This window comes from Euprymna scolopes, chromosome 1 (genome assembly GCF_053919585.1).
Source record: "Euprymna scolopes isolate OS-2025 chromosome 1, ASM5391958v1, whole genome shotgun sequence".
In the NCBI taxonomy this organism is placed as follows: Eukaryota; Metazoa; Mollusca; class Cephalopoda; order Sepiida; family Sepiolidae; genus Euprymna; species Euprymna scolopes.
The window spans coordinates 27,828,101-27,843,320 of record NC_136482.1 but is presented as its reverse complement, the minus strand read 5'-3'; the positions used below and the strand labels follow the sequence as shown (position 1 = coordinate 27,843,320).

Here is a 15,220-nt window from a genome sequence, read left to right as displayed (position 1 = left end):
TTGCTGATATGTACATATCTGACTACTGTTGACATTTAATTGCATGCGAAACGTCTGGTGTGCTATCAAAAGGTATACCAAAGTATTTTGCATTCTTGATGTCAGCAACGAGTTTTCCCATGTTTATTTGGCCCGAAAAACAAATCGTGCCGAGCGTTAGGTGAGAATAAGGAAAAATAGCCGCTACTTGTTACAAGTTACGGCAATTTTTTTTTATTCTCACTTAACGCTCGACACGATTAAAATAAAATTAAATTAAACATTTTAAAGTGAGTAAAATCACTAAAAACTTATTCAGAAATGTAGAAGAGTGACTTATCTTGCCTTTGATAACATTTATTTATTATACATTTGTTTTTGACCACTTTTCGTACCTATGTGTATTGTAAAACAACCCCATACTTAATTTTCAATTCATGAAGCACATTTTGACTGTCTTTAAAATAGTTTTAAAAATATACGCAAATTTACACTGTCTCTTGTGCGTCTTTGTCAGTAGCTGAGAAACGTGAAAACTAACTTGTCAAACGATATCAAAGATAGTAATTAGCAAAATTATTTTCTATCTGTAGTCTGGAATTTTATTGCCTTATATTTCCCCTGTACAGACATATAAACTGAAACCAGAAAAGAAATGTCGCCACATTTTTTTTTGTGTGTAGAAGTATGAAGAAGTTTGGAATTCACTAATTCCATTAATGCCACCATTTTGAAATTGTTAGAAGTTTTCTTTTCACACTTTTCTACTACCCTTTGTAAGGCTTGCTAATACTTGGTAGTGAACGTGTCTGTGTGTGTGGGTCTATGTGTGTGTCTGTGTACATTTCCCTACGCAATAACTCTGTCAATTTTTAGTCTACAGACTCGAAATTTGATATACAGGGTACTGAGATTTGGGAAAATCGATGTGATCGGTTTTTGATCCAAAATTTGGCGATTAAGGAGTCAAAGTTCAACGATTTGACCTTTGAGAACTCTACCAAACTCCTCCGAAAATTTTGGGTCTAAACACTTGAAATTTTAGATATAGGTTCCTTGGATCTAACTTAATAACTTGATTTGAGCCCAAAGCAATAACATGGATCTAACTTAATAGCTTGGTTTGAGCCCAAAACAATAAATTTTAAGGGGTCATAATAGGGGTCAAAGTTTTTAAAAAAATTGACCTCTGCAGTCTCTTCCAAATTAATCAGACAATTTCTGGTCTAAATATTTGAAATTTTACATAAAGGGTATTCAGAGATAGGGCAAGCTTTTTCATCAGTTTGGGTCGAAAATTTTTAGTTACCAATATATAAATGTATGTTTGCATATCCGCCTTTAACTTTCAATAGAGGCGACGGATTTTACCAAGATCAGTATCGTTTTGAAGTTCGACCTTTCATGCGACAAGCATAAGAAAATTGGCTAAAAACATTAATATCTTTCCCTTCAACTATGCACTTTTCTACGGGGGGGGGCACTTTTTTCGCCGATATTTTTGAAAGTTATCCTCTCCTTTAGATTGTCTAGCCTTAATTAAAAAAAATGTCACTTCCGGTTTGGCGGTGGTCGTAACAGCATAAACGTTAGGTTTTACCCCGTTCTTTCCCTCCTTTGCGGTACGGGTTCGAGCTTGCCTTCCTACTACCACTTTTTTTTTTTGCTCAACATACACATCCAAACACCCGGACAACGCCGGGCTGAAATGCTAATATAATATAATATAATATAATATATATATATATATATATATATATATATATATATATATATATAACGACTTAATCCTTTCTTTCTATTTTTTTTTTCACAGTTAAAAAGATAATAAAATGAGTGTCATCAAATGATTTCAAATGTACTATTAAAAACTTCAGAAATGCAGGGTTTTGAATTTTAAATAAAAATCGCCAAAACGATTCTTCAATGATTAATTAATGTTTTTTAAGAGTTTGTTATATTTTAGAAAAGATTTTTTTTTAAATTAAGCAAAAATTACATAAGATACGATAAATAAATTCTATTTCCGACTGTTTTCGCACCTCAGCCTGGCTGAAAAATTGGAAGGGGATTTTGTCACCCCTCTTTGGCTATCACCTGGAAGCCGTGGCAGGCACTAGAAAGGTGTAGGAAGGCTGTAGAAGGAGAGATCTCAGGAAGCATACAGGCAGTAGTATTCGTATGGTAGTGTACGAGCCTTTTTCAAGTCTCACACAAAACACACATTCGTATTTCAACCTGTCATATACATACGCGCACACAAACATACGCGCCCACGTCCACACATGTACACTTATTCACGTTCGCTTACATACATTCACATTCACGTATATATACACATACGCTTACGTATACACATGTACTCACACACGCGAACACGAACACACACATGGACGACGTCACTTCCGCTTCCTAAGGAAATACACATGCGCAAAAGACACTCCAGAAGCGAGTATAAAACATGGAGACAAGCTGTTTCTAATCCTCTTTTTAGGACCAACTCTCAACTAGAGAGGTTGGGCGAACAAGCCGCCGCCGTTTCGGCGCGCGCGCACGCGCACCTCACGCCCACTTCCTACTATGTATGGGGCACGAGCTAATGACTGTATATATACATTCTCCCTCTTTCTCTCTCCATCTACTTCTGGCCACTAAGAACACCTTTGCGTAGCTGACTACTAACTGATGACAACTCTAATATCCTCTTCCTTGCCTACACGCTGGATTCTCATTTCCACTACAACACTCACTTCAATTCCCACGCGCGAACAAACAATAGTGACCCAAACTTGAGATGAAAACACATTTCCTTTTCTTGCTACAACACCAGTCCTGCAACGGACATTGGTTACATACGCGCGGACATGTTATAACTAAAATGTTTATCTTATCCATTACTTGAGTCTTTGTTTCCTTCAATTCCCATTCGCTTCATTATTCTTTTGTAACGGGGTTGGGGTATTTATATATCCTAGTCCCCTACAGTAGTAGTTTGTAGATCGCATAAGAATGGTTTGAGAATCGCATATTTATGTGGAAAAGAATACATTTCATAAACATCATTTAAATTGCATTTCATTATCATCATTTAAATTACTATGGACTCCACGACACGAACGCGCAAGCAAAAGACGACGTAGATCCATGTACATCCAGCAAATAGCACATGACGCCAACTGTAAACCTGAAAATCTAAGGCAGATGTTGGTTGTATTAAATTTCACCATTATTATTATAACCCGTTATTCTTTAGAGTTGTGTTGTAAATGTTGCTTGACTTCTTAAATACATTTCAGTTGTTAAAATTATTGTTCTGCCTACGATCAATAAAAATGGGATATGTTTCATGATTGGTGATTGGACGTTGGGTTGACGTATGTTTTATTGATGTTATCCTTTAAATATAGGTCGCATTTATTTTTATTTAAATTTAAAGTGATATTAATACTCTTGGTCCAAACCTTTTCATTTTCATATATACACTTTTCGTGAAGTTATCACCATTACTCTTGTTGAAATCACTTATTATAGCCAATCCATCATCTTTATGCAGGCCAATATCTGTATTATGAAATTTGTGAGGGTATATAAAATAAATAACCCAAAGATCCAGTGCCTCTTCAGAATTCAGAGCATCCATGGCCAACTAAAATATAATATTCCACAATGAGTCAAAATAAATTCATTGTTACTATTGTATTTTATAATTGTTGTTTCTACAGGTTGCCTTTCTGGTTGGACTGGGTATTCTGAACATTGCTTCAGAATTATTAACAGAATAGCAACAACAAGGAATGAGGCAGAATCAACTTGCGTTCAGTACAACTCATCTTTAGCAGATTATTCTAACCAATATTTGTTTAATTTAATTGGGTATAAAGAAGATGTATGGACGAATAAGGTAAGTAAATCACTTTCCGTTCCGTTCGTCATATTAATCATTTGGATCGATAATAAACCTATGAGGAATAGTCGTTACCAGAAGGGCTAATATAATGAGACACATTTAGAACATTGGATGAACATAGTCCAAAACAATAAAAATCATATTACTATCAAATACTGGGGCAACGATAGAGATTATGCAATAGTAGTTTTTTTTATTTTGCTCGGCGAGGAATTGACTTAAACCATTAAGATCGATATAGTTGTGTATTTGTTATTCTTGGTTTATATTTCATTCGGGACAAACACAAATACAATAGAAATCAAGTTGCACCTGCCTCTTTAAGCATCCATTTTAAGAATGCAAGTAAAGTTAGGACACAACATGATTTAATGCAATCATAATGATAAAGAGAACTGTGCTATTTTTCAATGTAGGTTTGATTTTTTTCGGGGTAAGGGTTTAGTTTAAACCATTAGAATCGATATGACTGTAACCGGCTCGTATTTAATTTGAGACAAACGTAAATACCGTAGGAATCAGGCCGCACTCGCTCTTTTGAGGATCAATTTAAAACATGCAAACAAAGTGAGTAACCAACATGCTTCAATGAAATCATTAATGTAAGTGAATGACGAGAACTATGTTAGTTTACGCGATGTTTAAAGATATTTAATTTTTTAAGGTTAAGATTTTATTAACGTCTCTAAAATGTGAATATATTTGGTTTTCCGTAATGTAATACTGTTTGTATTTCATTTAACATAATTTAAATTGCATTTCATTAACATCATTTAAATTGCATTTCATTATCATCATTTAAATTGCATTTCATTAACATCATTTAAATTGCATTTCATTACCATCATTTAAATTGCATTTCATTACCATCATTTAAATTGTATTTCATTATAATCATTTAAAGTGCATTTCATTATCATCATTTAAATTGCATTTCATTATCATCATTTAAATTGCATTTAATTAACATCAATTAAATTGCATTTCATTATCATCATTTAAATTACATTTCATTATAATCATTTAAATTGCATTGCATTATCATCATTTAAATTGCATTTCATTAATATACTTTAAATTGCATTTCATTATCATCATTAAAATTGCATTTCGTTAACATCATTAAAATTGTATTTTATAAAAATCATTTAAATAGCCTTTAATTATCATCATTTAAATTGCATTTCATTATCATCATTTAAATTGCATTTCATTATCATCATTTAAATTGCATTTCATTAACATCATTAAAATTGCATTTGCTTATCATCATTTAAATTGCATTTCACTAACATCATTTAAATTGCATTTCATTATCATCATTTAAATTGTATTTCATTATCATAATTTAAATTGCATTTCATTATCATCATTCAAATTGCATTTCATTATCATCATTTAAATTGCATTTCATTATCATCACTTAAATTGCATTTCATTAAGATGATTCAAATTGCATTTCATTATCATCATTTAAATTGTATTTCATTAACATCATTTAAATTGCATTTACTTAACATCATTTAAATTGTATTTTATTAAAATCATTTAAATTGCATTTCATTATCATCATTAAATTGCATTTTATTATCATCATTTAAATTGCATTTCATTATCATCGTTTAAATTGCATTTCACTAACATGATTCAAATTGCATTTCATTATCATCATTTAAATTGCATTCCATTATCATCATTTAAATTGGATTTCATTATCATCATTTAAATTGCATTTAATTAGATCATTTAAATTGCATTTCATTATCATCATTTAAATTGCATGTCATTATCACCGTTTAAATTGCATTTCATTTAAATCGTTTAAATTGCATTTAATTCACATCATTTAAATTGCATTTAATTAACATCATTTAAATAACATTTCATTAGCATCGTTTAAATAGCATTTCATTAACATCGTTTAAATTGCATTTAATTCACATCATTTAAATTGTATTTAATTATTATAATTTGAATTGCATTTCATTAACATCATTTAAATTGCATTTAATTAACATCATTAAAATATCATTTCATTAATGTCATTTAAATTGTATATTTTGAAATTATTTAAATTGCATTTCATTATCATCATTTAAATTGCATTTCATTAACATCATTTAAATTGCATTTCATTATCATCATTTAAATTGCATTTCATTATCATTATTTAAATTGCATTTCATTATCACCATTTAAATTGTTTATCATTATCACCATTTAAATTGACTTCATTATCATCATTTAAATTGCATTTCATTATCATCATTTAAATTGCATTTCATTATCATCATTAAAATTGCATTTCATTAACATCATTTAAATTGAATTTTATTATCATCATTTAAATTGCATTTCATTAAGATGATTCAAATTGCATTTCATTATCATCATTTAAATTGTATTTCATTAACATTATTTAAATTGCATTTCATTATCATCATTTAAATGGCATTTCATTAGATCATTTAAATTGCATTTAAATATCATTTAAATTGCATTTCATTAACATCATTTCAATTGCATTTCATTAACATCATTCAAATTGCATTTCATTAATATCATTTAAATTATATTTCATGAACATCATTTAAATAGCATTTCATTATCATCATTTAAATTGCATTTTATTAAAATAATTTAAATTATATATCATTAACATCATTTAAATTGATGTTCATTATCATCATTTTAATTGCATTTAATTAACATCATTTAAATTGCATTTCATTATCATCATTATCATCATTTAAATTGCATTCCATTATCATCATTTAAAGTGTATTTCATTATCATCCTTTAAATTGCATTTCATTAACATCATTTAAATTGCATTTCATTATCATCATGCAAATTTAATTTCATTATCATCATTTAAATTGCATTTCATTATCATCATTTTAATTGCATTTCATTAACATCATTTAAATTGCATTTCATTTACATCATTTAAATTGCATTTTATTATCATCATTTAAATTGCATTTCACTAACATGATTCAAATTGCATTTCATTATCATCATTTAAATTACATTTCATTATAATCACTTAAATTGCATTTCATTATCATCATTTAAATTGCATTTCATTAACATCATTTAAATTGCATTTTTTTATCATTATTTAAATTGCATTTTATTAAAATCATTTAAATTGCATTTCATTATCATCATTTAAATTGCATTTTATTATCATCGTTTAAATAGCATTTCATTATAATCATTTAAATGGCTTTTCATTAACATCATTTAAATTGCATTTCATTAACATCATTTAAATATCATTTCATTACCATCATTTTAATATCATTTCATTAATATCATTTAAATAGCATTTCATTATCATACTTTAAATTGTATTTTTTTAAATCATTTAAATTGTATTTCATTATCATCATTTAAATTGCATTTCATTATCATCATTAAAATTGCATTTCATTAACATAATTTTAATTGTATTTTATTAAAATCATTTAAATTGCATTTAATTATCATCATTTAAATTGCATTTCATTAACATCATTTCAATTGCATTTCATTATTATCATATAAATTGCATTTAATTAACATCATTTAAATTGCATTTCATCATCACAATTTAAATTGCATTTCATTATCATCATTTAAATTGTATTTTATTGAAATCATTTAAATTGCATTTAATTATCATCATTTAAATTGCATTTCATTAACATCATTTAATATTGCATATCATTATCATAATTTAAATTGCATTTAATTATCATCATTTAAATTGCAGTTCATTGTAATCATTTAAATTGCGTTTTATTAAAATCATTCAAATTGCATTTCATTATAATCATTTAAATTGTATTTCATTAAAATCATTTTAATTGCATTTCATTATCATCATTTACATTGTATTTCATTAACATCATTCAAATTGCATTTTATTATCATCATCTAAATTGCATTTCACTAACATGATTGAAATTGCATTTCATTATCATCATTAAAATTGCATTTCATTATCATCATTTAGATTGCATTTCATTAACATCATTTAAATTGCACTTCATTATAATAATTTAACTTGCATTTCATTAACATCATTCAAATTGCATTTCATTGACATCATTTTAATTGCATTTTATTAACATCATTTAAATTGCATTTTATTACATCATTTAAATTGCATTTCATTAGATCATTTAAATAGCATTTCATTATCATCATTTAATTTGCATTTCATTAACAACATTTCAATTGCATTTTATTCACATCATTTAAATTGCATTTTATTTACATCATTTAAATTGCATTTCATTAACATCATTCAAATTACATTTCATTAACATCATTTTAATAGCATTTCATTATCATCATTTAAATTGCAGTTTATTAAAATCATTTAAATTATATATAATTAACATCATTTAAATTGATGTTCATTATCATCATTTAAATTGCATTTTATTAAATCATGTAAATTGCATTTCATTGACATCATTTAAATTGCATTTCATTATCATCATTTAAATTGCATGTCATTATTATAATTTAAATTGCATTTCATTATCATCATTTAAATTGCATTTTATTATCATCGTTTAAATTGCATTTCACTAACATGATTCAAATTGCATTTCATTATCATCATTTAAATTGCATTTCATTATCATCATTTTAATTGCATTTCATTTACATCATTTAAATTGCATTTCGTTAATATCATTTAAATTGCATTTCATTATCATCATTTAAATTGCATTTCGTTAACATCATTCAAATTGCATTTAATTAACCTCGTTCAAATTGCATTTCGTTAACATCATTTAAATTGCATTTCAGTATCGTCATTCAAATTGCATTTTATTAACATCATTTAAATTGAAGTTATCATACTTCCACATATTTAAAGAAAAGAATAAAAGCAATGAGGACCGTAATTGAATAAGACATTTATAAAATATAGTTCAGAACAATAATAAGTAGAATTCGACGCTAAAGGGAAATATAATTTCGTATAATATATATTGTATAGGTATATACGTAAAAATATATATATATATATATATATATATATATATATATATATATATATATATAAAACTGAACATATCTGTTTGTATGTCTGTGTGTCTGTGTACATTTCCCTACGCAATAAGTCTGTCAATTTTAAGTCTACATACTCGGAATTGTATATACAGGGTACTGAGATTTAGCAAAATCTTTGTAATCCGTTTGCGGCCAGAGATTTTGCTGTTAAGGGGTTAAAGTTCAACGATTTGACCGTTGAGAATTTTACTAAACTCCTTCGCCAATTTTGGGTCTAAACATATAGATATAGGTTCTGGTGACATGGGTCTAACTTAAGAACTTGATTTGAGCCCAAAACAATAAATGTTAAGGAGTCATAAGGGAGGTCAACTTTAAAAAAAATTAACCTTTGCGGTCTCTACCAAATTACTCAGACAATTTCTGGTCTAAACATTTAAAATTTTACATAAAGGATATTCAGAGATAGCTTTTTAATTGGGTTGGGTCGAAAATTTTAAGTTACCAATATATAAATGTATGTATAAATGTATGTATGTATGTATGTATGTATGTATGTATGTTTTCCAGGTGTATGTCAGGTCATGTCATATGCTACTGGTACCATGTAACCCAGTACTACCTGCCTCATGGTCGGGTCACCGGCAACTAAACTGGTTTCCCCACCAGACTTGTTTGGTGAGGAGGGTGGCTAGTCTCCCTGAAGGATTAAAAACAAGACCTTCCAAAGGGCGAATGAACTCTTCTTCTGGGTCAACGGCCAACTAGCACAGGGTATATTTGTGTGTGTGTGTGTGTGTGTGTGTGCGTGTGTGTGTGTGTGTGTGTGTGTGTGTGTGTGTGTGTGTGTGTGTGTGTATTGGGGTGGAGAGGGCTCCCGTAAGCCGTGGTGAAGGCAACCTTTCTAGGAGAAGCAAAGCTCTGATTTAAAAAACAAAGCGGGAGACCAGTACCCGCATTAAGCTGGTCTGCAGTTTAATTTGTTGCTGGCTATCTTGCTCTTGCTTGTTGCTGGATCTCAACATTTTGAACCAAGAGAGAGACTTAGCTGTCGTACAAAGCTAAGACTCTGTAACATCATCCTTGTATAGATACTCCCTCAGGCATTTGGGCTCATGAATTTTAAATGAGGGAGTGGCACTCGTCTGACAAGACGTTGCAATCATCATCATCATGTATGTTTGCATGTCTGCTTAAAACTTTCGACAGAGGCGACGGATTTTTATAAGATTAGTATCGATTTGATGTTCGACCTTTCAGACGACAAATATCGAAAATTGACTAAAAACATTATCTTCACCTTAAACTGGGCACTTTTCTAGAGGGTGGGGTCGCTTTTTTCGCCGATATTGTTAAAAGTCATTCCTTCCTTTCGATTGTCTAGCCTTAATTAAAACCTACATCAATTCCGGTTTAGCGGTGGTTATAACAGCAAAGACATCAGGTTTTCCCCCTGTTCTTTTTTTCCTTCGCGGTACAGGTTCGCCCCTGCCTTTCTACTACCACTTTTTTTTTTTTGCTCAACATACACATTCAAACACCCGGACAAGACCGGAGTGAAATGCTAGTATATCTATCTTCTTTACTGCTATAAATTCATTTTTCTTTTGTGTGTATTCATATAAAACCCATCTTTTCTATTTATTTAAAAAGAAAATACAACTTTCTTATATATGGATCGTGGAATTACATTCACTAGCAAAAGATATAGCTAATTTGCATATTCTTTTAAACATTCATTTTAATTAATTCCCTCTCAGTTTTTTTCGGTTTTCTTATGTGATGATCATCTTTAGTTAACGATTACGTGTAATTATATTCATTCAGATATTCTACATGATTTATACTTGCATAATATTTGCGTAAAAGTTTACAGTAAACACAAAATTGTTTCCAAATCTTCGGAATCCGTTTTCGGCCAGAAATTTGGCTGTGAAGGGGTCAAAGTTCAACGATTTGCCCTTTGAGAACTCTACCAAAATCCTCCGACAATTTTGGGTCTAAACACTTGAAATTTTAGATATAGATTCCTTGAACATAGATCTAACTTAATAACTTGATTTTAGCCCAAAACAATAAATGTAAAGGGGGTCATAATAGGGGTGAAAGTTTAAAAAAATTTTACCTTTGCGGTCTCTACCACATTACTCAGACAATTTCTGGTCAGACATTTGAAATTTTACATAAAGGGTATTCAGAGATAGGCCAAGCTTTTTAATCAGCTTGGGTCGAAAATTTTAGTTTGTAATATATAAATGTATGTATGTCTCTTTCCGTGTTTGCTTAAAACTTTCGACAGAGGCGACGGATTTTTACAAGATCAGTATCATTTTGAAGTTTGACCTTTCAGATGACAAATATCGAAAATTGGCTTAAAAAATTAATATCTTCACCTTAAACTAGGTACTTTTCTAGAGGGTGGTCGTTACAGCAAAGACGTCATGTTTTTTCCAGTTCTTTTCCTCCTTTGCGGTACGGGTTCGAGCCTGCCTTCCTACTACCAGTTTTTTTTCTTTTTTTTTTGCTCAACATACACCTCCAAACACCCAGGCAAAGCCGGGCTGAAATACTAGTATATCCATAAAAGTGAACGTGTGTGTGTGTGTGTGTGTGTGTGTGTGTGTGTGTGTGTGTGTGTGTGTCTGTGTGTGTGTCTGTGTATGTGTGTGTACATTTCCCTACGCAATAACTGTCAATTTTAAGTCTACGGACTCGAAATTTGATATACAGGGTACTGAGATTTGGGAAAATCTTTGTGATCGGTTTTCGGCCAGAAATCTGGCTGTTAAGGGGTCAACATCCAACGATTTGACCTTTGAGAACTCTACCAAACTCCTCTGACAATTTTGGGTCTACATACTTGAAATTTTAGATATAGGTCCCTTGAACATGGATCTAACTTAATAACTTAATAACTTAATAACTTGATTTGAGCCTCAAACAATAAATGCTAAGGAGTCATTATAAGGGTCAAAGATAAAAAATATTTGAACTCTGCGATCTCTACCAAATTACTCAGACAATTTCTGGTCTAAACATTTAGTTACCAATATATAAATGTATGTATGCATGTATGTTTGCATGTCTGCCGAAGACTTTCGACAGAGACGACGGATTTTACCAAGATCAGTATCGTTTTGAAGTTCGACCTTTCAGACGACAAATATCGAAAAATTTGCTGAAAACATTACTATCTTCATATTCAACTGGGCACTTTTCTATAGGGGGGGGTCTCTTTTTTTTGCCGATATTTTTGAAAGTCATCCTCTCTCCTTTCGATTGTCTAGCCTTAATTAAAACCTATTTGGCGGTGGTCGTAACAGCAAAGATGTCAGGTTTTATCCCCCGTTCTTTTCCTCCTTCGCGGTATGGGTTTGTAACCGCCTTCTCACTACCACTTTTTTTAAGTTTTGCTCAACATACACATCCAAACACCCGGGCAACACCGGGGTGAAATGCTAGTATATATAAAAAGTGAACGCATCTCTGTGTGTCTGTGTGTCTGTATACATTTCCCTATGCAATAACTCTTTCCATTTTTAGTCTGCAGACTCGAAATTTGATATACAGGGAAAATGTTTGTAATCGGTTTTCGGCCAGAAATTTAGCTGTTAAGGGGCTAAAGTTCAATGATTTGACCTTTGAGAACTCTGCCAAATTCCTCCGCCAATTTTGGGTATAAACAATTGAAATGTTAGATATCTGTTCCTTGGACATGGATCTAACTTAATAACTTGATTTGAGCCCAAAAATAATAAATATTAAGAGGTCATAACAGGGGTCAAAGTTTTAAAAAATTGACCGCTTTTTTTTTTTTTGTTCAACATACACCTCCAAACTGCTGTGCAACGCCGGACTTAAATGCTTGTATATATATAAAATTTTATATATTGTCAGAGTTGTGTTTTCCATGATAGACGCGTTGATTTAATTTTAAAATAAAATATGTATGAAATATGTTTGAAAGTAAAATTACAACGCAATATTATGAAAATAAACAAATATTTACTTGTTTAAAATTAATATGACTTATTCAGAATTTTATACATTTTTCTCGTTATTTTTCGTCGCCATGATGTAAAATTAAAGGAAGAAAATTAATTTTAAACAACAAAATATTAATTTCAAACAAGTAAATATTTGCTTATTATCATAATATTGTGCTGTAATTTGACTTTCAAACGTATTACATACATTGATTGAGGTTGTCGGACTGACTTCCTCATCTTGGTTGTTATTGTCACAACGTTTCAGTATTACATACATATTTTATTTTAAAATTCAATCAATGTTTCTATCGCAGAAAATACAACCCTGACTTTTATATCACATTCACTAAACGTATTCTTCTGCTAGCTAGAGGGTCAGAAAGGTGCGAGATGTACTCACACCTTGCTGGATCTCTAGCTTAGCATTCTACCTCAGGGTCTAAGTTGGCATTCCAATCCCCCATTAGCACTATTCACTTCCAACACGTTATGAACTCGTCAAGCTCATCAAAGAATGAGACCCTTTCACGAGTGGTCATGGTCACATGAACTGCAATCACACAGAACCTTTACGGCAACATCAGCCATGACCAGCCTGCGTTCTGCATCCTTATAACCAATGTCAACCGTCGTGGACAGGGTACATTTCACCAGCGACTCCTTTCCCCATGAGCTGTTATATGCTGAGAAAACATCCAAATCTCGGGCCAGCACCTGACATTCCATAGAAGAAACAAAATTCCGTCTCCTGAATCGCAGCCACATCTACTCCCAGGGACAAGAGGTCATACTGGAGGCAAGCCACCTGGCCCGATGATCTCAAGCCCCTCGCATTCAGATTAGCCAAATTCAAATACATGGTACCTACCTTTAAGGTGTATCGCACTCAGCTCCAAAGTCAGCCGGCAGAAGGATGCTGGCGTTGTATGCAATGCTCAAGGTGGTCAGGTTTTTCATGTCCTGACCTTCTCTCGCAATGCTATTGACATCTAAAGGAAAAGTTAGTTTAAGCACCCTATAGAGTGATGGATAAACCAACACTGGGACTCTTCCCTTACATTGCTTTGACAGTTCGTCTAGGGAAAGGTCGTTTTTCTTAATAAGTTCTGTTCCCAGAACGACTCCTTCAGTGGCCTCCAGAATTATCCACAAGTCAGTATTGCAGGCTTCTGGAAGCCTGACAAAAGTTGTTAGAAGTGGGGTATCCAGGAAATTAGAGAGGACGTTAACGTCTTTTCCCCCTCTCTGTTGACAATCCAGCAGAGGTTTTAATTTTTTTTTCTCTGCCGGTGTGGTAAATCTGTTTCCACAGACAGAGGGTCTACAAAACAGTTTCTCCCTCATTTCAAGGAGTGGGGGATTCCTGTTGGAGTAAGTTCGCAGGCAGGAGAAGTCGCAGGGTCCCTCGCCCTCTTGGGTTCATTTTTTTTATTTCTGGGGTGATTGCTCAATTTACATTGGTGTGGGGACAGGTTTTTGTGTGGTATCTGGTGTTGTTGCTTTGTCTGGTATTGATGTGGTGTCTAGTTTGGGGGTAGAGGTGGATTGTGTTATCGTTAAGTGTTGTGTATGCTCACTGGGGTGGGGGCACCTTTTCTTCCCCTTTTATTCTTTTATTTTTCTGTTTCTTTCTTTCAAATAAATCGGGAAGTGGTGAGGTTGAGTTTTTCTCCCTCTTGCTGGCAGATTCATCCTCAGTTGTGGCTACTGCTCTAGCTGCTACTGTTGTTGGTGGTGCTTTAGTTGCTGCTGTTCTTGCTGCTGAAGCAGTTGTTGTTGCTGCAGCTGCTTTGGCGACTTTGACTGCTGCTGCTGTGCCTGCTGCTGTGGCTGCAGCTGCTCTGGAGCTGTTGTTGTTGCTTCGATTGTTGAGTTGGTGGTGGGACTGTGCCAGATGGGGTTGTGGGCTTCCGTTTACCGCCCATCACCATGCTCCATTCTTCCCCCTTGGCCTCCTGCACAGTTCTGGATTTTCTCGGTGCCATGGTTGCAGGAGTGGTGACAGCTTGATTAGACTCTAGTGCTGTCTCAGGGCTTGGGACCGCTTTTGGTGGCGCTTGAGTCAGGGTTGACCTTTTGGGGCAGGTCTTGGCCATATAACGCTGCTTATGGCAAAACCAGCAGTGCGGATGGCAGCCCTCCATCACAATCGCTATGCTGGCACCCTTGAATGTCACCAACGCTAGTATTGCCAGGAGTCCCTCTCTCTTCAGCTTATTGCCACTGTGTAGCAGCCCAGGTGTACGCTGGTTTTTGACCGTATAGGGGTCACCAGTTCCACCTCTTCGAACTGGCTGAAGAGGGATCCAAGGAGTTCTGTAGGTAT

At 32.5% G+C, this 15,220-nt stretch overlaps 1 protein-coding gene across 2 annotated transcripts in view; it reads left to right on the top strand.

Annotated features, from left to right (window-relative positions):
* Nucleotides 1–15,220, top strand: part of LOC145290256 (uncharacterized) — a 103,219-nt gene that overhangs the window by 6,686 nt on the left and 81,313 nt on the right. The window contains exon 2 of one of the 2 annotated variants that reach the window (XM_080136485.1): nucleotides 3,702–3,903. Coding sequence is in view for 1 of the 2 variants with exons in the window: in XM_080136475.1 (XP_079992601.1) it covers nucleotides 3,702–3,880 (179 nt within the window). In the remaining variant the exon portion in view is untranslated. The remainder of the gene's footprint in view (nucleotides 1–3,701; nucleotides 3,904–15,220) is intronic. The other variant, XM_080136475.1, reaches the window with a different exon arrangement.